Consider the following 26,183-nt stretch of genomic DNA (forward strand, 5'->3'; position numbering starts at 1 on the left):
GCAACTATTTTAGTTTTTTTTTTAAGCTGCTCAAATTTAGATGAACTCTCGTGAACTTAAATGATTTTGATTATGATTTAAAAGTTACATTTTAATTGTATGGATAAACAGTTTTTGGCATTGATAACTTTATTTGTGCTATACAATAAAATATTCATATTATTTTAGAGCTTGATGACATGGTTAATGGTAAATGGTGACAGAATTTTCAGTTTCTACTGAACTCTTGTCTCGTCAAATCGGAAAGTGAAATAAAAAAAACATGGCCTGTTTTTTCAACTGTTTATTCAAATCATATTTGTAATGTTTGGAATTAGAAGATACAAATGATATATCAGATCTTTCACAGCAACTTTTACTGCACACAGCTCATCCTGTAAAATATATTCTGCTTCTAGCAACGCTACACACAGTTTACTGTTCATAGATAAATAAAAAATCCCCACATGCACATCCATACACAAAATATAACATTTTCTTTTATAGACATGTAAAAAGATGACACAACTCCCATTAAGGCTATACAATTCAACCTCAGAAATGATTCCAGAAACAATCTTTATCACTAAGTCATGCATAAACAATTTTTATCATGCATATTCCATTTATTGGTTTTCTTTAAATAATGCTTGTGTTTATGCTTCTTTTCTGATTGTGGCAAAATAAAAAATGTACTTTAGAAACCAATTACAGTTTTTCTCAATTGTTTACACACAAATATGTGAGACACAATGACCACAACATGTAACTCATTCGCCAACCCCCTGAACCAATTCTGCTAAACTACAAGCACAATTCCTGCTTTACACTCAAATTGCAGTTCAAAACACTAAACACAATTCTCTGCATTTGGCACAATTTTCATGCAGAAAATCTCTTGTTTTCACAAGGAACACACTGCCATTCAAATATGCACACTGACTCAAACACCCATCACAAGGGCAAACACCCGTCACACAGTTTTACAATTAGCAATCAGAGCTTTAGCATAAAAGGGCAACAGGTGAGCTCTTCTGTTTTGGAGCAATGGATGCCAACATTGGATTTATTTATTTTTTTACTGTAACTGTATATAGTAAATTCTTCTGTTGTTTTGTATGTAGAACCACTGTATGTGCAACTTTGTGTAGGTTGGGATGTACATTGTTTTTGTGGGAAAAATACAGTAAAATATATTTGTTACCGTGTATTTGTGTGTTCTGAGTATAAAAACAATGTTCTCAAATATTTTACAACACACTTATGTATGTACTAGTAGTTATTAACCGGGACCTTCTGTCAAAATAATGAATGGCTATGACCTTTGACCTTCCGGTATAGGGGATCAGAGGGTTAACCTTTGACCTAGATAGCCATCGATCAGGTGGTTTGACAGCTAGTTTGACCTGTTGACCTAGCTATATATCGATCATGTGGCTTTGACAGTTAGTACGTCAGTGTTCATCTGGTTCTTATAAATGTCTATTCATATGATGGTTTGTGTGTGTCATTTGACAACAAAATTGCATTTTGAGAAGAAATAACATTGTTTTGAATGTAAAGTTTAATTTTGCAGGAGAATTGAGGGGTTTTGCCCATTGTGTGTGTTTTTTTATTTGTGTAGAGTTTCAAAAAATGTGTGTAAACAATCGAGAAAAACTGTAATACGTGTGCTGAAAGTTGATGACTCTGGTATGTCAAGTCCTCAGTGGAGAGTTCCAGCAAACAGTTTGACATGTAATTTCCCACACAGACATGGTTAAAATATTTAACCGGTTACATGGCATATAAGCTCATTCATTGTGGGAACATACCTGAAGAAATCTGAGATTTAACTATGACAGAGGATGGATTTCTCAAAAGTGTAATGGGCGGATCATCATGGTGGTAGCACGTAAAGAGTAGTTGGGGCCTTTAAAGTAGTGCCACTTGATGCCATCAAGTTTGACAGAATTTTGCCCTGATGTGTAGTACCTACCGTTGAGGTTTGATGGGCCACAGGCATCAAACCACCAGCCTTCAGAAGAACAGAGTAATTAGAGACATGTCATGTTGAGATGTATGGATGGAATGATATTGTACTCTGTAACCCTTACATCTGTATCTCTACAATCTGTATGTCTACAATCATTCACATTAGGTCTTACAGGTTAACCATGCTTGGCATTTTGTTTGTTAGTCTGTTGCTACTTTTAGGGTTTAGAACACTTCAAAGAACTTGGATTGAGCCTTGTATGTTTCCATCTGCAAGATAAAACTAGGGTAGGACAAAAAAAGGGTCTATATTCTAATTTAGAACATATATCTTTTTTAGCATGGATCATAAATTTAAGTCTATAGAAGAAATATAATATCCTACATCTTAAATTAATCACTGTCTCCCTGTCATATTAAAATGTGTAAAAAGAGGAATCCTTAGATGCCTAATTTAAAACCACAGGAAGATAAGCTAACATTCTTCACTTTATGACTTACTGGTTGACGCCTTTCATTAAATAGAGCATTTTTTAAGTTCTCAAGGTGCATTTATTTGAGAGAAAACCAGTGACACATTTCAGAGAAAAATAAAAATAAAAACGTAGGCTACAGGGTGTGCACACCGTTTATAATCGGGTAGCTGTGTTCAGAGTTAACTAAACATCAAGCTCACGTGAAATAGTGCACAGCTTGTCTTCACATGAAGTGTCTCTCATTAACTCCAAATAAATTTCAGCTGCTGTTGTAAGATTGTCAGACCTCTTCTCAGTTAAATGCTACTAAAAGAGCTATTGGCCGCAAAGCGCTTGCAAAGCATCAATGGGATCTCATTGTTGAAAAGGGTTGCTCGGGTGAGGGTTACAAAAAAATACCAAAGCATTAGACATGCAATGAGACACAATGAACAAAGAAAACTGGTTAGGGAGGATGTCAAGAGGATTACAACAACATTAGAAGAGTTGCAGCTTTTTCTGGCAAATGCCTGATCTCTACACCAATGCTATCGCGCTGCTTACCGCCTGTGAGCATGAGTGCACACTTGCAGATGCAGTTGTCGTTATCCATGTCTTTTGTGCTAAAGTCTGCCCCATTTATCACCAAACTGCTATGCCTGCCAGCTGTACCACTGTAGCTCTTCAGGAATAACCTAACAGAGAAAGACAGATAGTGAATAAGAGAGTATAAATGTAACGGTGGCTGATTTAGTAAAAACAGGACAACGGATCTAAATACAGCTGAGGGTTTATTTAAAAAAGACAATAAAGTAAATCCATGCCAGAACAAAATAATCGAAACAACAGGAACTAAAACAAATGCACGCACACACACACACACGCAGTACATCCACATTGAACAACACCAGACAAAGAACAAGAGAAACACTGGAGATCGTGACAATAATAGAAAGTGTTACTGCATCCTGTTTCTTTATTTATTGATTTATGTATTTATTTATTTGTTTGTTTGTTTATTGTTACACTTTACAATTGGGTTAAATTCATTAACATTAGTTAATTCACCAGGTATCATGAGCAAACCATGAACAATGCTTGGTTAACGCTTGGCTAATGTTAATTTATAATTGTAATATATTTTTACTGAAATATTATACTGTATAAATTAAAATACAGGTGAAACTCGAGAAAATTAATATTGTGCAAAAGTTAATTTCAGCAATTCAACTTAAAAGGTGAAACTAATATATTATATAAACTCATGACATGCAAAGTGAGCTATTTCAAGCCTTTATTTTGTTATAATTTTGATGATGGCTTACAGCTATGAAAACCTTTTCACAATATTCTAGTTTTGAATTTGGGGTTTTCATAAGCTGTAAGCCTCATTAACATTTTAACAAATAAAGGCTTGAAATATCTCACTTTGCATGTAATGAGGCTATATAATATATTAGTTTAACCTTTCAAGTTGAAGTACTGAAATAAATGTAAAAAAAAAATTGTTTAACCTAAAAACTAGCATGGATTACAAAGAAAATTTTATATTTATAAATGTGAATAGAAACCTATGAATAAATGCTGTCAGTATCAGTTATTTGTTAGTTCATGATACCTAATGCACAGCAAACAACACCATTGTAAGACAGCATCTCAAGTTAAAAACATGTCCAGTTTATGGATTAAACTAAAACAGTTCTGTGGAGCACAGTCAATAGAATTTAAGCCGACTCATCTTCAAAAAGGTGGTGCTCATGTCATGAGCTGCTACAAAACAACAATGTACAGAGATGTCTGACTGATGCAGACAAATTGTGAAAATGTGTCTTTTGTAAACGGTCCACAACTTTTAAAAATGCATCTCGAGACACATTCCTCTGCGTTGTGTCTAGCTTTGACTGTGTATTGTGTAAAAAGTACCATAAAGAGACAAATTAATTGTTCACAATCTCTCAAATTTGATGATAAATACCAACACTAAAGCCAAACTGAATGTATGAATGTTTGTTTTTCTGTGATAAGGATGTGAGTGAGTTTGATCAAGCGGCACAAAGCTGTGCAGTTGGTATGGGGTTTTAACACTATTTGAAAAAAGGACCATGAGAGCTCTCTAGCATGCTTAAAGTTTGTCATGACTGAGTTTTAATACATTTATTTATGTAAAACCGTTAAGCTAACTCATTTCATTGGAGGAAACCGATTGCCTCAATTAATTTAAGTTTATAAAAAACAAATGTTATGAGTACTCTGAACTTATTTTAATCGAGTTCACTAAAACAATAATATTTCTTAATACACAATAAAATTTTACACTGCATTTAATACTGTATATAGCTGAAACTTAATTTTATGGAATAAAACAGTGAAATAACAAACTTTAAATGAACTCAGAGCACTTGCAGTTACTGCTAGCTCACAATATCACACACAAAGTCAAATCCAATGAGTTAAGCTAACTCATTTCATTTGAGGAAACCGATTGCCTAAATTGATTTCAGTTTAAAAAAAAACAATAGTTATGAGTACTCTGCAATTATTTCAGTTGAGTTCACTAAAAGTAGATATTGCAGTCAAGAAATTAAGTGATTAATTAAGTGATTAATTAAGTGATTGTTGAGCATTAGTGATGAACACCTGCTGTTAACATGCAGAATGACTGAAGGAAAAAGAAACACAAGAACTACAACTGACTTCCAACCACAACATTATGAAATCAACTGAAGATAAAATATGTTTCAATCTGTCAAGATCTCAGCAGAGGAGGATTGAACAACTCCACAAACAGCATTACCAGCTTCACTTATTACTAACCAGTTTGACTTTTATCATGCGTCTACAGAAGTTGTTATTGTGAATGAACAGAGGTTTAGATGAAGTTGATTTATTGAGTTTCATTTAAAGACACCATAGTGGTCAGTGTTTGCTTTAGTTGGGCTCTTGACCCTTGAATTTATAACACCAGTTTTTCCTCTGGCTGCTATAACTGAGTGTTTATATAACACATTTGTTATGGCACAAAATTTACAGCATTTGTTATCTGCTGTAAGGCCCATTGTTGTTACAATCAGTGTTAAAAACCTCTATGTTATCATGCTGACTTACACAGACATCAAGAATCAGTATATGAATCTCAACAATGGTGACCATTAAAAACGATTAATGCTGCAGTGCATGGATAAGCCATGGATAAGGTTTGTATTATGGTAGTACCCAGCATGCATTGCAGTATGAATCGTTTTTTAATGGTCACCATTGTTGAGATTCATATGCTGATTCTTGATATGTGTTAGTTTTGGTGATGAGTTACATTTTCTGTAAAATCCTATCTGATAGTCATAACATTGTGAGTTCTTATGATGTAAAATCTTAGTTTCGAATACAACTAATAATGTTTTCAGAGATTAGACTCTGAATGACATCAGTGAATCACATCATTAGGTGATGATTGTCATCCTCAAACCTTGACCATCATCACCCGAACATACTATTCCTTGAATTTTGTGCCATAAGAAATGTTTCCTAAACACTCAATTACAGCAGGCAAAGAAAAACTTGTACAAAAATCTACAAGGGTCAAGAGTAAGGGTGTAACGATTAATTTACTACATCGATGTATCGATTTAAATTCCTACGATCCAACTATATCGATCTGTACTCGGCAATTTGGCCTTCCGGACGTCATATATCGATCTAAAATCGTTTTAAAGGTAATAAATCGATTGAATCGATACTAGGAAATAATGCATTGGATTCAAGCACGTCAGACTTTATATGGATGTTTTTTTCCGTAATACTTTTAATGATAAAAGTGTTAAACGTTACTCGATTCAGGCTGCCTTTATGTGACGTCAACGTCACGCGCCAGCAGAAGCGCGAAGACAAAACAACATAGCATGGCGGATAGCAGAGGAGAAGCCAACGAGAGCGAGATTATCAAGCCACCATACCGGTCCAGTGTGTGGAAACACTTTGGCTTTTGTAAAGACGGGGGTGTTCTTAATGAGTCGCTTGCTGTTTGTAGGATATGCAAAGGTAAAATAAAGTACAACGGCAACACGACAAATCTCTCCAACCACCTACTAAGGCGCCATGGGATTTCGCACAACACCGAGCGTCCAGGCACCTCTTGCAGCGTTCCCGCTGCAGTAGCAGCGCAGAGTAAAGTCAACTCTGCAGAATCCTCAGGCCTCGCCTGCATGTTTAGTCAGAAACTAAGCCAAAGCTCAGCTCGGGCAAAAAACATCACGGAAACAATTGCCAAGTTTATCTGCAAAGATATGCGACCGTACAGTGTGGTAGAAAACCCGGGGTTCCGTGAAATGGTTCAAACGTTGGAGCCAAGGTACACGATACCAAGTCGACCACACTTCTCAGAAAAAGTTATTCCTGTATTGTACGAACGTACAAAGAATGATGTCAAGCTGTCGCTTTCTCAAGCTGAACGAGTAGCGATAACGACGGATGGTTGGACGTCATGCTCAAATCAAGGGTACGTGACAATTACCTCTCATCACATTGATCCCGAGTGGGAAATGAAGAACTTTGTTCTGCAAACTAGAGTTTTAAATGAATCCCATACTGGTAAAAATATTGGCGCATTACTGCGTGAAGCTTGCATAGAGTGGAAAATCTCCGACAAGAATCCTGCCATCGTCACAGATAACGCTAGGAACATGATTGTGGCCGGTGCAGAAGCCCAGTTCAGTCCGCACATTACCTGCTTCGCACATACACTCAACCTTGCCGCGCAGAAGAGTTTGGGGGTGGACCGTGCATCCAGGTTGTTGGGAAAAGTGCGAAAAATTGTTGGATATTTTCACCGCAGCCCGATTGCATTTCACGCCTTAAAGGAAAAACAAATTCTGATGGATTTACCTAAACATAAACTGATCCAAGACATAATCACCAGATGGAACAGTTCATTCGAAATGCTTGAACGTTTTTCGGAACAACATCCAGCTATAATGGCAACTCTTATGTCCAAGGATCTAAGAAAGGGGGTCACAGATGTAAACACACTGAGTGAGAGTGATATTACCAACATGGATGACATTGGTTACTTGATGGGTCCTGTCAAAATGGCAACCACTGTGATGTGTGAAGAGGACCAGCCAACTCTCTCTGTAATTGCTCCTCTTCAAGCAAAACTGCTAAAACACCTACAGCCATCTGAAGATGACTCAACCCTGGTTGCAGAGATTAAGAGGGTGATGGCCAATGACCTCTCCACACGCTACAAAGGCACCCAAGATGCTCTCAACATAGGTAATTAATTTTAAGTCTTAATTAAAATCAACTTGGTTAAAATTTTTGATTATTTTAGACTATGAATTTGTAAAATGCCACACCTTTGCGTTTTCAAGTTTTAATTTGAGTTTAGTTTTTTTCATATGGAAAAGTAAATAAGATATCTGCAATCGAATGCTTAGTTCATGGTGGCTTTACATCATTACTGTGTCATATTTCTTTTGAACATACTAAAGATAATTATTATATCATATTAAAATAAATTATTTTGAGGATGTGGTCATCACTTGCAATGTCAGGTCAACTTAATTTAATAATAATGCAATGAATGCAATATTCTTTTTCTTTAAACAGCATCAGCGTTGGACCCGCGATTTAAAGAACTGCCCTACCTGGAAAAAGAGGACAGAGAACAGGTCTACGCAAAACTGATTTTTGAGGCAGAAGCGTCACACCAGGTAATTCTTCTCTCCTCCTCTTTCCTCTTCTCCACTTTCATTTGTCCTCTCTCAAATCTCATCTCTTCATCTTCCTTTACATTTACAAAATTGCAAATTTGTCAAAAAAACATTTCTACAGAGCACAAATTTGAACAATTCACACATTCTTACATTATATATATATATATATATATATTCTATATATTCATATAGATGCAAGCAATGGAAAATCACGAGGAAGACGAGGGAAGCTCAGGCACAAAGCTGTCAGGATTCAACAAAGAGACCACAGGTGTGTTTCCTTGTGATACCAACAAAAGTTTTTTGTTGTTTTGTATTAATGAGAAAAAAATTACTATATTTTGAAATGCATTTGATTTTATACATTGTAGCTCCAAACGAGTCACCTCCGTGTAAGAAGAAAGCCTTAGATGCACTGTTTGGCGATTCCTTCAGCCAAAGAGAGAGAAAATCCACAAGCGAGACAACCAGAGCAGAGGTGATAAGGTACCGAGCAAAAGATGCGTTGCCTTTGACTGAAAATGCCATGAAGTGGTGGAGATCTCAGGAAAAAGAGCTACCTATACTTTCAACCCTTGCTAAACGGTACCTGTGCATTCCAGGCACCAGTGTGCCAGCAGAGCGAGTTTTTAGTACGGCTGGCGACATAGTGAATGCACAGAGAAGTGTTCTGCGACCAGATCATGTTGATCAGTTGATATTCTTAAAAAAAAATCTGTAATCATTGAACAGTAGTTGGTTACACTTAACATAACAATATAATTTTGTTAAATATTGTTTGTTTATTAAAATGAGAGTAGTATCAGGTTCAGCCACTGCTCATTCAACCTAAAGATATGTTGGTTGCACTTTATTTTCTATATAGTGTATTATTTTTATGTTGAAAAACAACTGTAAAAGTAGCAGGTAAAACTACTGTTAATTCAACCTGAAGAGATGTTGGTTACACTTTATTTTCTATATAGTGTATTATTTTTATGTTGAAAAACAACTGTAAAAGTAGCAGGTAAAACTACTGTTAATTCAACCTGAAGATATGTTGGTTGCACTTTATTTTCTATATAGTGTATTATTTTTATGTTGAAAAACAACTGTAAAAGTAGCAGGTAAAACTACTGTTAATTCAACCTGAAGAGATGTTGGTTACACTTTATTTTCTATATAGTGTATTATTTTTATGTTGAAAAACAACTGTAAAAGTAGCAGGTAAAACTACTGTTAATTCAACCTGAAGAGATGTTGGTTACACTTTATTTTTGATATACTGTATTGTTTTTTTTATTACTATTATTTTTATGTTGAAAACCAACAGTAAAAGTAGCAGGTAAACCTACTGTTAATTCAACCTGAAGAAATGTTGGTTGCACTTTATTTTTGTTATTAATATTGTAATATTTTCATGTTGGGAAAAAAAAGGCAGAAGTAGTAGGTTAACTTACTGTTGAAATGTTGGTTGCACTTGCTGTACTTTTATAGAAAATGAGAACAGAGAAGGCTAACTTCCTGTTAATTCAACCTAAAGTGTTGATTGCACTTTGTTCAAATAAAACGTGAATGCATTCGCCATTAATTGTTGCTTACTTTCTTTTATTTATATCCATAATTCATTGATACCTGATTCCCTTACAAGAAACAACAGGAATCTTGGAAACTTCACCTGCACTGTCAGTATCCAAGTATTCATTTCAGTCACACTGATTGAATTTTTGTCTAAAAAGTTACTGAATCGATTTCAAGTCACTGAATCGTGTCGGATCGTATCGTTCTTAATGAACCAATATCGTCCTTGAATCGTATCGACAACCATGAATCGTGATACGAATCGAATCGTTGTTAAAACGAATCGTTACACTCCTAGTCAAGAGCCCAACTTAAGCAACCGCGTTTTGCTCGTTTTTTTAAAAATAGCAGCAAAATAGATTTTGCGGAGAGCGCGCACTATTCAAACGCAAATGATCAGAGGCAATACATGCAAACATGCAAACCGGCCACATCAGCTCGATAAAACACACCAAGTTTAATCAGATGAATGTACTGTCATCTTGCGAGGAATAATCCTGGGAAACTTTCCTCTGAAGTGCTGGTTTCACTTCGAGGAGCAATGGATCCAGTTGAGGATTAGTAGTAAGTTTTTTATTCTTATATGCTTTGTTCTAATTGCAAAATGGAATAGTATCTGTAAACCGCAAAAAGACTGTTTTTAAATATGAATCGCGTTTCTGTGTGTGATGAATGAACAGCATATATGCGCACTGTTGCTTGTTGTGACTAGTTTTGGATAGACTCTAAAGTTTTTACTGTAAAATAGATATCAAATAAGCTTTTGTTATATAGTATGTTTTGTCAAAAATAAACTCATCAACTAAGATGTTATAGTGTTTGTTCCAATGTAATGTTAGGCTATATCAAACTAATGAAGCCTTAACTTTGAAATATGTATGATACTTTAAAAAAAAGAAAGATTACACTTGAAATATTGTTAAAATTGTAATTGTTGTTGATTTACATGTGAACACTTTTTAATAAAATAGCAAAAAAAATATTTACAAGGTAGATGTAAAATAATCTATATAGGTCAATATAAGCCTTCTTATTAAATTATTTATTACTGTTTTTTATTAGTGACACATTTTGGGCAGAGGATGTATTCCAAAACTTTCTGAAGATACAGTATGAGAATTAACTGCACAATTACTAGAAATGTTTACCTTGGATATTATACAATTTGCATGTATACAAAAAATTGTGAGAGAAAAAAAAAGAAAAGTTTCCAAATCTAACTTTGAACCAATTCTGTAGAATGGCTCATATAGCCTATTTGAACAGGATTGGTTTCCAGGTATGACTATGTACTAAAAATGTGCTTTTGTCTTTAATTTATATTTGGATTATATATATATATTTATTTATTTATTTTGTCCTCACATTCTTTCTTGTGTGACACACCTGAATGAAAGGCTCATTATGCAAGCTCATTATGCGGGGTCATTATGCGGGCCATTGTCTTCTCAGGTGTGAACTAGAGGATGGATACCCGACCCGAGCCCGACGGGACCCGCCGGTACCCGACGGGCCGGGCCGGGTTCGGACAGATATTTAGAAATGATGTTCGGGTTCGGGTCGGGCTCGGTCACATCAGCGCGATAAGGCATTGAACATTTTAAATTTAAAACAGCTTATGTAGGTAGCCGATGTGCCTGATGCTTTCACTTGATGCAAACGTTCGTTTTTGTGATTAAAATACATGTAAAATATTACCATAACATCCGTCTTCCTGTGTGCGGACATTTGTTTATGTAGCCGTGACAACGAAACGCGTGCATAATGTGCGCGCGCCAGGTGTTAAGAGCGCTTGTTGCTCCGCGCGCTGATACGCTTGTCCTGTTGACATTTCCGATTGCCTTCCTACAGTTGCTTAATAAAAGCGGGATTTCCACACAAACAAACGTACAATTGTCATTAGTATGAGAAAAAAAATGGGATTTTAACTGTCGGGCTCGGGTCGGGCTCGAACATAAATATCTTTATGCCTGTCGGGCTCGGGTCGGGTTCGGTTACTGCTCTGTCGGACGCGGGCCGGGCTCGGACTGAAAAAGTCGGCCCGATCCGCACTCTAGTGTGAACCACTTACTACACATGATGGTGTTGGATCAGTCACACCCCTGTGCATATTGCCTTCCCAAACAAAAACTATTTTACAAAATGTAAATCAAAGTATTGTTTTATGTGAGTGACTAGGCAGGATGATTTTCAGATCATTTTGAAGGAAAAACTCTAGGCGACAACATCCATTACTCAAAAGTAAGTTATTTCAGACACTTTTTTTTTTTTTTTTGAATAACCATGCATAAACATTATTCTCTCAAAAATACAAACATGTACATGCATGTTGCTCACATATTATGGTAGCCCTGTTTGTGATAAATAGAGTGTAATTACACCTTTGCCATTAATATGTTTATAAGCAACTGAAAAAAGCACAAATGTCAGGGCATGTCAGAACATCTCAAGGACCCCAAAAACACCTTGGTCCCAGAGGGTTTAAAGGGATACTCCACTGTTTTTGGAAATAGGCATTTTACAACTCCCCCACAGTTAAACAGTTGAGCTTTATCGTTTTCGAATCCATTCAGCCGAACTCCGGTTCTGACGGTACCAGTTTTAGCATAGCTTAGCATAGATCATTGATTCTGATGGGTCCAGTAGCATTTCTTTCAAAATGACCAACGAGTTTCAATATTTTTTCTATTTAAAACTTGACTCTTCTGTAGTTAAACCGCGTACTAAGATCGACGGAAAATGAAAAGTTGCGATTTTCCAAGCCTATATGGCTAGGAACTACTCTCATTCCGGCGTAAGAATCAAGGAACTGTGCGGCCGTACCATGGGTGCAGCAGGCGTAATGATATGATATAACTCCTTCAGTTTATGTTCTGTTTCAGTCATTCAAGCCACTTCAAGTTGCGGTATTATTTGAGTGCAGTGAACTCAATTTAATTGAGTAGATATTACTGTTAGGTTTTACAGTGTACCTGTAGTTTTGCTTCTCACTACCAAGGTAAAACTTGTCGTACTGGGAGAAGGCCAGTTTGCCATCCCAGTCTGTCAACTCCAGTCTAAGAGTGTACTGCCTCTGATTGGTCAACTGGTACACCAACTCATTTCCCAACCAATGTTCTCCAATCAGACTCCCAAAGCCCTGAAATACACAAACACATACATTTGTTTGATGGTAGGATCTTTATTGACTATTGAGAAAACACCTTTTTTGTATGAATTTGGAGAATTTTGTATGAATTTGTACAATCACACTTACAGCACCATTGCAGGTATGTTTTTGTAAGATCTGCTTTACCTAAGTTACATGATATGAAATCGCCAACTCAAACAATATTTTTTAACAGTCATAAGATGTTTTAGATGTTTTTATATTGAGCTAATATTCTCTGTTCCCTAAATGTTTCTGCATTTTTACATTTTCATTATTATTTGTTGACGTTATTTGTTACATTGTTACATTGGCATTGTTACATTCAAACATGGGGATTCAAGACTGTAATTTGACTATAATTCATATTTGACTATAATTCATATAATTTATAATATATATATATATATACTTTTTTTCATAAAGACTTAATAGGATTTGTTTTGTGACAGATGCTGCATTGTATGGAGATATTAACCATAACAGGATCAGAAAAGTGAAAATTGGCTGCCCACACTACAGGCAAATCATGTCCTCTCGATGAGTCAAATCAAGATGGCAACTGCTGCCTCTTTGCGTGTGCCAGACCAGTCACTTCTGGGAGTTATGCCAGGCCTCGATCAGCACTGCTAATAAGTACAAACCAAACTAGTGATTTGTCCTTTCAATACCCTTTGCTGAACTGCACTGCTGGCTTGCTATGTTAAAAAAAGATGTTCCTTAATATTTTTAGGCCTTGTTCCTAATTTCAGTCAGAGTAAAAAACCTAGAATCCAAGAACATTTATTGCCATTTCAGATGTTTCTTAATAAATTATTTGTTGCACTCCGTAGGACTGCATTTTACCATCTTATACTCTTTCCAGATTCTGTGGAAGTCCAGCGTTCCATCTTTCCTTGATTGTATGATGGTCCAGCCCCCACCAGCACTATCCATGTTGCAATAAACCTAGTAGGAGGAGATATGACAGGATAAGACAGAGGCTTCTGGCATTTATACTCCTTAAATTAAGAAATTGTATCTCCATAATTTAAACACCTGCAAGTAAGCATAACAATGTATGGTTTTTAAGGAAGATTGTGCTTTGAGTGGAAAATTATTGTTTGTGCACTTACAATGTAAGTGACATGACTTGTGATAGTTGTGATGACTTCATACGTAATTAAAATTTAATGTGGTCAAAAAATTCACTGAAATTACTACTACAGATAGTTACAATTTTGAATTAACTTAAAAGTAACTTTTTTTATAGTACATCACTCTTTCACTAATATGGGCACTGACCAGGTCAAATGTTATAATGGGCATGCCAATGACAGCACTCAAGCTCAGAAAAAAGTTACGAGGCCAGTGCAGGTGTAAGTTCTGGAGTGCAGCATTCACCCAGCTGTTACTCCGAGAGTTCAGCCAAGAGTATTTTCATCTCTTGCTCTTCCTGAGCCAGTCAATACCCAATACAGTGTAAAGTACTCTGGCACATAGGTATACTATAGGCTGATTACTCCAGAGAAAAAACCCAAACACAACATTTCTGGTTTGTGTGTATGGCCATGACTTTATTCAGGAGTGTCACCCATGGTTTATTTTGAGTGTATGCTCTACACGAAAGTATTGCAAAAACTTTAAGGTAGTTACTATATAGTAATAACTATATATTAAGCCTAATGGCATGCAGCTAACCCTAAACCAAACCTGAATCCTTATGGTGATCAGTGTTTGCTTTAGTTGGGCTCTTGACCCGTAAATCAATAACTTTAGATTTAGTTTAGCTTCTGAGTTATAACTCTCAGAGAGAAAAGTTGTTGTTAGTTATGTTTTGACATAATCATAATTTGACCTGAATCAAAAATCTAATTTTGAGAGTTATGTCTACCATGTTGATTACAGCAGCCTGTGATTCTACAGTTAATGATTTTCAGCATTTTCAATATAATCCAAAATATTTCTTAAAAGTTGTTCTGATCAAAAGACTTCAAAAAGAAAGACTGATCAAAAGAAAGAAAGAAAATTACTTTATTTAGACACACTGACATCAATAATCAGCCTGTGGTTCTCAACAATAGTGACAATAATAAAGCATGTTGCAGTGCATTCTGGGTGCCACCAATCAAAACTTATTCATGACTCCCATCATGCATTGCGGTTTGAATAAATTATGATCTGAATTGTCTTAGTAATTTCCTTTCCCTAATTGAATATTCTGTCGGTCACCATTGTTGAGATTCATACACTGATTATTGATGTCTGTGTGTGCCTAAAAGAAAGATTTTGTTTTATCAGAACAACTTTTAAGAAATCCTTTAGATTATTTTTAAAAATCTGGATCTTATTCTGTAGGATCACAGTGATGCTGTAATCAACAATGTACATTTAAGTCAGAGATTAGACTCTAAGGGCCCTATTTTAACGATCTGAAACGCAAGTGTCAAAGCGCAAAGCGCAAGTAACTTTGTGGGCGGATCCCGGCGCTGTTGCTATTTTCCCGGCGTGATAAATGACTCTTGCGCCTGGCGCAAATCGAAAAGGGGTTGGTCTGAAGTAGCTTCATTATTCATAGGTGTGGTTTGGGCGTAACGTGAAATAAACCAATCAGAGCGTCCTCTCACATTCCCTTTAAGAGCAGGCGCGCTTGTTCCATGGCGGATCGCTATTATAACGTCGGATTTGCCAGGCGCACGCCAGGAGCAGTTCACAGCCGAGGAGAGCGACGTTCTCGTTAGGGCTGTAAAACACAGAGAAGTGACATTGGGGATGATGGGAGAAACCCACCCAAATTAGCTTCGGTTAAACAGGCGTATAATTTGGGTAAATGTGTAGCCTAATCTAGATTTTTTTTCACATCTTCATGGACACAACAATGATTTCCCTCGTGTGTTAATATTTTTCCTTGTAATAATGTATGATTTGCAAAAATGAAAACTGCTGCGTCTGTTTATATTAGAGAATCAAAGTGTATGCGCGTTAACACGCTACATTATGGCCAAGCACGCGCCCTTAAAATACCATATCACTAACGCGCAACGCGCCACTGTCTTTAGACAGTTTTTTTCCTGGTCAGTGGCGCAATTACTTTCTAAAACTGGAAAATAGCACCAGGGAAGTTTTGCGCCGGAACACGCCTCCTCTTTGCGCTGAACCGCCCCCGCGAGCGCAAGTTCATTCCCTAATTTACCGATGTGCGTCTGTGGAGGGAAAAGTCCGCTGTGCGTGGGTGCAAAATAGGAATGATACATGCGTCGGTGTTCAAAGTCAATTGCGCTGGGTGCAAGATAGGGCCCTAAATGAGTTCAGTAATTAGGTAAAATTATGATTATGTCAAAACAACACCACCTGATCAATGTTTCTCTTTGTTCATCTGAGCGTTATAACTCAGATACAACAGCCAAACAAAATCTAAAGTTAATGATTTAAGGGTCAAGAGCCCAACTAAAGCAAACACTGATCACCATAACGGTGTCTTAAAAAAATAGATTTCCTCCTTTGGTGATTCTGCTTGTTAACATCAGGTGTCTATGTCTTCAATAATGATCAATCATCACTCAATTAATCACTTAATTAGCTCACTAACTTTAACACTCTTGAGTGTTAATTTAACACTCATATTTTAACACTTTAACACTATTGAGTCTGGAGCCATATAAACTCCCAGGAGAGTTAATTTAACACTGTTTGTCACTGTGAATTAATTTTACTCAGTACTAAACGTATAATTACTGTACTTAAAATAAAGTGTCACCATTAAACTTATCATAACGTGTCATATACTGAAAAGAAAAATGCATAGCAAACTAAAAACGTACATGGCAGCACTTTATTTACAGTGTCCTTAGCCTCTTTCACACAGAGACTCTAGAAAATACATGGATAATGTGTCCAGGGATTTGTCCTGGGATCGTTTGATTTTGGTTCGTTCACACACATCCCGGTAAGATCCCGTAAAGACATGTGACGTCAGGATGAGACGTGTAACGTACGCATGTACACTAACGCATCGCGTACCGTTCCACAAAGCTGGCAAATGATCTCAGCTTCAGCACGGATAGTAAGGAGCTCCTGGTCTCTGCCTCGTTCCAGTTTGCAGACAGTTTTTCGTTCTTTCTTTGTTGATGACGAACACAAACTTTCTTCTAAGAGCAACATAGTCGCGCGATGGCACGTGCGTCATCACTACGACACACCCCTTACGGCATTGGCCCTGGCTTTTGTTCACACAGGGCACGTTCCGGGACTGATCCCGGCAATGTTTCTAGGTCCCCAACCCGGGATCGATGCTGGCATCAATCCCGGGACGTGTTTGCGTTCACACAGAAGGCACTGCCAGTGTTGCTACGTCATGCTGCTAAAACAAATAGTAATGCTCAACCCAAGCTCATGAGAAGAGTTACTATTTTAGGAGTTGCCATTTTGATTTTTAGTGAAAAAAAGCATGAAGGTCAAACCCTAACACTCAGTGGGATGAAAGCAGATCATACGGAAATATATGAATGAGATTCATACGAATTCGCCAACTCTCATTGCCAAGAGTGTGTTGGTAATGTTGAAAGCACCACAGAAAAGGTGTTCAGAATCTAAAGGGAATGACAACAACAAATGACTTATTTGTAGTTGTCTCTTCACATTAAGGTAGGAAAAACTATTTTAAAACTAAAATAAATACTCTAACTTAGATACTTTAACTTAGGAGGGGGGAAAGTGCTGTATAGATATCCACCATAACACATGACAAATGCAACACTATTGGCATCACTACTGTAGCTGTGTTATCAGATCCCATTTAGACTGACCTTATGCATGTCTTGCATGCCAATGTAGATGGTGTAAATTCCACTCGTGTTAAATCCAGCCCTGAAGAGTTCGGCACAGTCTCTATATTTTATCATATCATCCATTTGTTTGAAAACATTTGGACTCACTGCTTCAAACAGGCATGGATAAAAAAAAGTAAAGAATGTGTTAACATTTTGCAGAGAGAGAGAGAAAACAAACAGGGTTGTAAATAGGCAAGCTAACTAAACACAAATAACTGGCGTCAAAGTCTTAAGGATATAAAAATTAGATGTTGGCTACCAACTTAATCTTAAAAGTGAATGAACAAATCTCTCTATATACGTATATTTGCTCTAACTGTGCAGTCTCCTATATCAGTACATGGAGGTTGAAGAGGGACGTGAGAAGTTTGCGACTCTGAGACTTTTCACACAATGCTTCAGATCCAAGTAAAACTTGGCAGCAAAAGAGGTTATTTATGGTCTGCGAGAACCATGATGTGGGCCAGTCAGATTTAAAGTCTACGTGATGTAAAGCAGACAGATGAGATGTGACAAAACTGTCAGTGCAAAACAATACTGAGTGTTTGTGATCTCACGAATGTTCTTCTGAACATATAGACTATGGATTAGGGGTTAATTCACACTAGTGCTTATATTTGAGCAGGGTAGATGGTGGTCTATATACAATACCAATAGATAGTAAATATAACGATGGCGCATAGTGAAAATTTATAAGGCTGATTCTTATAAGATATTAACATGCGTACATGAGTATGCATTCATTTGGTAGCATTTTAGTAGAATGTTTTTAAACGATAGCTTGGAGTGACATGCAGAAAATAAAAATAGATATTGTGCCCATGAACTAAGAATTTATTCACACGATTTAATTTGTGGCCATGTTGTACTAAGTCGTTCTCTTGTTTTAGTTCAATCGTGGCCACATTGCACTGATTTGTTCCGTAATTTTAGTTCCCTTGGCCACAATGTGGCTAAATTTAAACAAGGGAACAAATTAACAAGTTGTGGGAACAAATTCTTAAATCATGGCCATACAATCTTGTTTATTTCCCCTGAATGTCATGTGCAGTTTTGTAGATATAAAATTCCAATTTGTTTCTCCAGTTTGTGTACCTTTGTTCTTGGAGCACAGTTTTAACAGATCATTGATGGTACTATGCATTTGTAGTTGCTCTCGGTAGAGGGCGCTGTTGTTCGTGACGACCTGCTCTAGATTGAGCTCCAAGCTTTGTATCGAAGAGCCCTGGGATGCCAGGAGTCTCTGAAGCTCTGTCCTCTCACCCTTTATCCAACCCAGTTCTGCATGGTGACGTGCCTCCATGTTGTGAATACGCTGCTCTAGAGTACTGAACACAGACACAGACATGAATAGGACAGAGTTGCATTTGACAGTTACCAGAAAACAAACAAATTGACAAAGTAGAAAAGTGTCAAAAAAGGTGTCAGTGAAAAATACCCTGTTTTGTCCCAAAGTTGGTTGATCTCACTGGTTTGCCGGAGGAGTTTGTTCTCAAGTTTGTTGGAGGACAGAGCGTTTTCCAGTGACTGAATCTCAAGTCTAGAAGTCTGATTGAAAACATGTCATATAATGACATACAGCATTTGATGTGTTTTAACGGCAAATTATAGAGACTTTTCAGTTTCATAACTCCCTGTGGCCATGTAAACTCATGATTTCCCAAAATATTAGCATGTTTTGATGAATGTTTTTGGACGTGTTGGATATGCATTCACACCTGTGTCTCCGTGTCTGTTAGTCTCCTGATGTGTTGGGTGGACTGGGAAAGTAGCTTGGTGCCAAGATCCAGCATGGTTGTCATTTCATTATGTAGAGCAATATTCTGCAGGTGTGTTGCATCTTTTGTCAGACTCTCTTTTACAAAGACCTCAATCTATATGCAAACACACATATGCAAAGAGAAAGAATGAATAGGAGCATATACATTATTCATTGTGGTCTTTATATATGGTCACATTCAATATATCTAAATACTTGCAGCTGTGCTTTTGGGGGCAACTGTATGATGATATTGAATCAGTATAGTATTGAGCAGCTACACACTCTGAATAAGACTGTATTTATTATATTTTACTGTCAATTTTCTCAGTTTAAAGTGTGGGAACCAGATAGAAAAAACAATGAGGAATCCTAATCGCAATTCCTCAAACACCCAGAGTATCATTAGTAATGTCTTTTTGTGAAATATTTTTTAAATATGAGGCCCTCTACCACATTTTTGAGAGGGAACGGGGATTAATACTCTATTGAACAACGAATATTTATCTATAAACTCCAGTAAAATAACAAAACATCTGCGAGAGTCTATTTGGACAAAATAGACAAAGTCTATTTGCAATCCCATGTTGGTGATAAAAGATGTGTTTGTTAGCTCTGGCAACCTTGTGCATGAAAACGAAGCTGTGTGCAGTTGTGCTTATGCAGATAGTTCCACAACATGATGAACTGTGTTCGGCTGGATCACTTATATGAAGGCAGTATAGTCCAAAAGTCCCAAAAGTTCCTGTTATTACTTTGTACTTGATGGTAACTTCACAAGACATTTTAGAGTTATTAAGTTGGAAAATGGTATAAAGGCTTTTCAAAACCAAATGAAAGCAACATGAATACACTTCTAAGATCTTTTCACATGTTATCATGGCTAGGTTCATGGTCAGTTATTGTCTGTATGCAAAAGTTGTTTATGCTGTGTTGGTGTTGCTCTTGTCACATGGTGGCTGTAGTAAGCACACAATCACAAAGCAAATCAGACAAAGGAAAGGTGCAATTCAATCTACTAAAAACATTTTCTTTCTTTACATGGCTGAATGCTTGATTTTGTGCACCTGCTGGTGGTAAACACTTATCAGTTACAAACTGAACATATTTACAAATGCAATGATATAATGACGCTTCTGCTTACTGTTAGTCTTCCCTCACAAAGATAATTTGAACACAACCCACAGAGTACAGCTACAGTTTTGGTACATTCTCTGGGTTCCTTATCAGCACTTTATACAGTGTTTACAGGAAGAGATATTTTCAGCTGCTCTCAGTGAGATGGAGTCCAAGATGTATAAATACTCACTGCATTGAAGTGATAGCTTAATGTCCTCTGGGCCTGGAGTGTATAACGCTCAGCTGAAGTGTTGTAACAGGATGTGTTTATCTAGTGCCCTGCATCCTAAGATTGTTCTAGCTGGACCAAATAGCCACAGGCAGAGATTAAACGGGTCACAATCTTCTTTCAGAGCATATCAGTGGTTAGAGAGCAGGAGCTGTGGTTTGCAGATGGTGAGGACAAGAACACTTTTCAATGGGTCAAGATAATGCAGACTCTCACTCAGATGCATTAGTGTATCATCTGAGGTAAATCATCTCAAATTATGTATTTGTTGGATAGAGTTCTGAGGTGGAAATTAGTTTTGGTTTTATTCCTTTTTTATTGTATTTTTATTTGTAGATTTTTTTTTTAAATAGTTAATATTAGTAAACAATAATGAAGTTGTATAGTGGGTTTTCATAGATGCTGGCTAAAAGTCTCAGTATCAGACAGAGGTAAAACACTAAAATCTAGAAATAAAGGTTAAAATAACTTAAAAAACCAAGTTACCTTGTTGCCTTAAAATTTTGAGTTCGTTGTAATTAAAATTGTGAGTTAATACAATGAGAAGAATGGTTTAATTAAGAAACTCAAAATAGTATGTTATCTTCACACATTAGTTATCGAAGTTGATTTGACAAAAGATACAAAGTTGTGATAACAAATCTAAATAATATTTATTTACAGTGTTTTTAAAGAATAAAAAAACGGCATTAAACTGTAATAAAAAGCATTTATCAAAGCGCCACAAAATAAAAAATCCTATGACATGTCAGGTGGATTTTTTTTTTTTTAAGACCAAAAATATATACACATAGGCATACAATGGCAGTATGAATGTTTAGTTTAAAACATTTTTTCCCCATTAATCATCAGTCATCTTTCAATGGTTTTTTATAAATCTGGGCATTTGCTGTGGTTTTTCAATCTTCAGTCCTCTGATTTTAGTCCCTAAGGGAGAGCACTCACCGCTAGCTGGTTCGGCTCACTGGGATTTGAAATTGGGGAATTGGGGACAGAGTGTGTTTTCTTAGGGACGGATCATGTCTCCCCCATCAGCCCAGAAACACACAACCCTTCCCATTGGGGCGCCTACACATTAGAGAAAGCTCTGACAAAGCACTTGACCGATAGGAATGCATAAAATCAATGTTGAAGGTGTGGAAAGAGCCGTGTCAGTTTGAAATCAAGAGGGAACACAGCAGTGCAGTTCTGAAGGATGAGAAGCACATTCTCAGGTCTCATTGGTCATTGCGAGCAATTTCTGAATAAAAAACATATTTTGAAAGTTTTCTGTGATGGGTAGGTTTAGGGCTAGGAGACTAATAAATTATGTTGATAAGCAAACACCAGGGCTAAAACAAGTTAGCAAAGTTAAAACAGCGCAGCTAAGATGTAAAATTTTGCTTCAATAGAACAAATTTCTTAAAGTCTTACAGATCCATGCACCTTCACCAACCCGAACTAATGAGAAAACGTAATTATTTTCTGTTTGGGTGGATTGGTGGCAAATTCATATGAATTTGTACAAATTAGCATGATGGTCCACCCCTAAACCTAACCCTCAGTTGGGTGTTCGCAGAGTGTATGAATGAGATCGTACGAAAAGTGTAAAATACACTGTAAATTTGACATTAACAGTAAAAAAAAAAACTAACAGATGTGCTTGCCAGAACTTTGCAGAATAAAATGGTTAAATTATCATAAAAAAAGATCATAACATATGTGTTTCATTGACTGAAATAACCAAATTACTGTCAAATTATGTTAAATTGAAATTAAATTAAAATTGACCTGTTCTTTTTCTACAAAAACTGTACATTTAACAACATTTTACTCTAAAGTTACATGAAATGTCCCTTTTGTTAATACAGGTTTTAACTACATAGAGTAAGGGCATTTTCCGTTAACCAATTAAAAGTCCTTTTACCTTTAAAATATTTTTTTTTCTTTCAGTGAAGTGAGAGTGTGTTGCTAGAGTCTAGACTACCATTGACTGTAAAGCTTGTTCCCCAAGGTAATACGTGGCATTGAGAGACTGAACAGACACAGAAATTATGTATCCGTAACTGTGCCTAAATTGTGTTTCAAAAATGTATACAATGTGAAAAAAATATTATTTTTTTTCTGCAGAGTAAGGCAGAAAATATACAGTGTAGGTTAGGAAACATTACAATTGTTAATGTTCTTGAATGAATGAATAAATGTATGCTTTTGCTCTCCAAGGCTGCATTTATTTAATCAAAAATACAGTAAAAAACTGTAATATTGTCAAATAGTATTACAATATATTGTTTATAACAAACATTGACACTGAAGACTGGAGTAATAATGCAAAAAATGTTGCTTTGATCACAGGAATAAATACATTTTAAAATATATTCACATAGAAAACATTTTAACGTGTAAGAATATTGTGCAAAGTTCAAATTACTGTTTTTAATTCAAAGTTCTGGCATGAAACTCTAGATGGTGCACGCCCTTTTACTCACCTGTATATAATCACATCGTTATCTATAGGGCGCAGCTGATTAGTTCCTGCCGTACGTATCAGTAGCCAATGAGCTCGCTGCTCAACCTTCAAATACTTGGGTAGTATTTGCCTTGCAGTGCAGCGAGCATTCAGAAACCCTCCACCTTCCCCAGCTCCACCTGTATAGATCTGCTACGGGTAATTCATGTACGCTATATTGCACAGCAGCAGCATGTCTTGCTTGCTCACAGCAGCGTGTCACAACATGTATTGGCAGTTGCAAGTCTCGTTCTTGCTCTGACGCAACAGCAGCAGCAATAAAAGCAGCAGCAACACCATCTATCCGCGAAGACCAAACATACAACATTGTCATACCCATTACCATGCCAATCATTCCGAGAGTTGTCATGAACTGTGTTTTTGATCAAATAAATGCAGCCTTGGTGAACAAAAGAGACTTCTTTCAAAAACATTAAAAAGCTGTCAATTATATACTTCATTGTCAATAAATACCTTGAGATGGCATCTAAAAACACATTAACCATATGTTGTCGCATTTGTGCGTTTATTGTCCACATTTCATCAGTAAAATCGTTTCTGCTTATAATTCAGCTGCTGCTAGCGAATAGCTGGATGCCTTTGTCCATTTAAGAGATTTCCTGGAAGTTCATAAGTTATTTCTTCTATGAATACGTTTCGGACGTTCTGTGAGAGAGCGCCCTCCTTCGAGTATGAATGAAAACACACTTTACACGAGAGTGTAGGAAAACTGGAGGAACTGCGGTAGAAAATGTGTTAGCGTTCCGTAATGTTCAGATCGCCTTGTTTTGGATAAGAATAAAATGACAGCTCATGCAAAGACTATCTTGTCTCTTCGAATTTAAATCTAGATTTATTCACATTGTCCTCTTCATCAACGAATTTATGTTTATTTGAAGAGCAGTTTAATAATCCGGAGAACCTTTTTACACTGAAAAGAACCGTTTGTGCAATATGAAAGGTTCTTCATGAAACAATAGATGCTAATAATGAATCTTTATTTTTAAGAGTGTGTGATCCGTTCTCTCTTCTCTCGCAGAACATTAAATGACATGTTGACTTACCTTTTGGAGCCAGCGGGTGCAATTTTCCATGGTAAGCTCCAGGTGTTGGATCCATTGGTTTAAGTGGCTTTGCTTCCCCTGAGGAGATTCTTTCTGGACACTGTTACCTTCATAATTGCCATCATGTTTTTCTGGCCAGCTACCAGGTCTGCACTCCTCGGGTTCTGGCAGTATGAAGGTATAGCTACATTCTCCATGCTGAACAGAGTTTAAATGCTGACTGCTGCCACCAGAAACATCTGTTAATTTGTCCTCAGGTGAATCTTCAAGGCTTGATGTCCTCACCAGCAATAGAGTCAGATGCAGAAGAACAGTGATCTTCATCTTGGCAAAGCAGGTACAGACTGCCAAATCTCCTTTTATGGATTAAGTGAATGATCATCTCTAAATAAATGCATTTAGGAAAGGTCCATCTTGAGATACAAAGAAGAAATTGTTTCCAGACACTATGATTCCTGTGAATAAATTTACCATAAATACACCAATCCTCTGTCCTGCTCCAGAACCATAGAACAAGTGATTGCCACCTCTGCCTCCACACTTATGTGTGTGTGAGAGAGTGAACAGCAGGTTTTGTAGACTGTGTGTTCAGAAAAGACGGCTGGTCAGTGTGTGTGTTTTAAAGGGGTCTGAGTGTTGTAAGAGTAAACTGCTGGCAGACTGTGAAAGAATGTATGCGTGCGTGCGTGTGTGTGTGTGTGTCTGTGTGTGTGTGTGTGTGTACCTGGCAATTCCTATGGGGATAGGATAGTAATACCAATAAATATTGACTGTTTTAAAGATCTAAAAATTCAGAAAGTTTTCTGTGATACGTGTAGGTTTAAGGGTAGGGTTAGTGTAACTGGATGTAATATACAGTGTCCATAAATAAATATACATAACATCATTACGTCCAAAAAACATGGAAAACCAACATGTGTGTGTCAGAAGCGTGCAGTCCATATAAGCTGTGAATGCTGGGCAATACTCAAGCCAGTTGTGGACTCGCTGTAACACTATTACTATAAATTCCCTTGTTTGAGGTATCATAGAGGGTAAATTATAACATTTTGGTAATACGTATGTAACTGTCTGTAATTTATTTATTTGTTAAACGACGGTAATTTTCCTCAAATCTGCCAGTTACCTAGGGTTTCAGGTAAGCGGATCCACAGCGCCTTTGATGCCCACGCTCTGTTGTTACAGTATCATCATCATTGTCCCTCATTTTCATTGGTTTGCTGGTATTTGGGAGATTTCATGCAGAAAGTTGTCTGTGAATCTCTTGCCCATGAGGACTTTTTTTATTTTTATTCTTGTTCGAGAAGCTGTTATATTCGGATATACGTAGGCCTACAATGGGGAAGGAAAGACTATCACAACATCTGTTTCATGTCAAATTTGAACACACACTTCTTGATACTAATCAAAAACTAAATAAATCAGAAAGATGAATGTTATGATTTATTTACTGAAAAACCCTCAAATCAACAGCTTTTTCTTAAACAATGCTTTACAATATAATACTATGGCAACTCTTTGTCATTATTCATAGTAAAAAATTCAAATGTGGTCTTAAACATTATCATTAAACAAACATTATTATGCATTAAACATCATTATATAAATAGGCCTTTTTGTGAATACACTTTTTGTGTGATGTTTTAATGTCAGTAAAAGGCAAGGGTTTTACATTTCAGTAATTACTCAACTTTTAATGTATCATTGGTGACATGCCCAGTGTAATTAATAATTATTTTAGAACTTTTTTATTTCAATTGCATATTTCCTGTTCGTTGGCCCATGAAGCAAAATAAAGATACATTTGGAAAACAATCAAAACTGTAATTATCTAATAAAGGGAGTTCACCCAAAAATGACAATTAACCCATGATTTACTCACCCTCAAG

At 36.6% G+C, this 26,183-nt stretch overlaps 2 protein-coding genes across 4 annotated transcripts; one reads left to right on the forward strand and one right to left on the reverse strand.

Annotated features, from left to right (window-relative positions):
* Positions 1-276: 276 nt before the first annotated feature.
* LOC307005990 (angiopoietin-1-like) lies at positions 277-24,891 on the reverse strand. 3 transcript variants are annotated; one of them, XM_079626575.1, is made up of 10 exons: positions 24,766-24,891; positions 24,295-24,678; positions 19,354-19,509; positions 19,074-19,183; positions 18,731-18,963; positions 17,612-17,742; positions 13,674-13,775; positions 12,652-12,818; positions 2,973-3,103; positions 277-1,996 (listed from the first exon to the last, which is right to left on the reverse strand). In XM_079626575.1, exons 2-10 carry the CDS (start codon positions 24,616-24,618, stop codon positions 1,836-1,838), a joined length of 1,515 nt encoding a protein of 504 aa, XP_079482701.1. In that variant the 5' UTR covers positions 24,619-24,678; positions 24,766-24,891; the 3' UTR covers positions 277-1,835. The 3 variants fall into 3 exon arrangements, with proteins under 3 accessions (XP_079482701.1, XP_079482702.1, XP_079482700.1); XM_079626576.1 differs by having other exon boundaries at positions 17,612-17,739; positions 24,295-24,886; XM_079626574.1 differs by having other exon boundaries at positions 24,295-24,858.
* On the forward strand, positions 6,121-8,840 carry LOC307005668 (E3 SUMO-protein ligase ZBED1-like; the record flags this gene model as incomplete). The annotated part of the gene is made up of 5 exons (XM_079626038.1): positions 6,121-7,044; positions 7,500-7,676; positions 8,013-8,116; positions 8,312-8,390; positions 8,491-8,840. Exons 2-5 carry the CDS (start codon positions 7,505-7,507, stop codon positions 8,838-8,840), a joined length of 705 nt encoding a protein of 234 aa, XP_079482164.1. The 5' UTR covers positions 6,121-7,044; positions 7,500-7,504.
* Positions 24,892-26,183: the final 1,292 nt, after the last annotated feature.

This window comes from Phoxinus phoxinus, assembly GCF_949152265.1.
Source record: "Phoxinus phoxinus genome assembly, chromosome: 10".
NCBI lineage: Eukaryota > Metazoa > Chordata > Actinopteri > Cypriniformes > Leuciscidae > Phoxinus > Phoxinus phoxinus.

Excerpts from the sequence above, each read along its gene's own strand:
- LOC307005990 (XM_079626575.1), bottom strand. The coding sequence starts at position 24,618 with ATGAAGATCACTGTTCTTCTGCATCTGACTCTATTGCTGGTGAGGACA. Across the intron at positions 18,964-19,073 it reads CAACTTTGGGACAAAACAGG|TACTCTAGAGCAGCGTATTC; the intron begins GTATTTTTCACT and ends GTCTGTGTTCAG. Across the intron at positions 13,776-17,611 it reads GCATGCAAGACATGCATAAG|GTTTATTGCAACATGGATAG; the intron begins GTCAGTCTAAAT and ends TCCTCCTACTAG.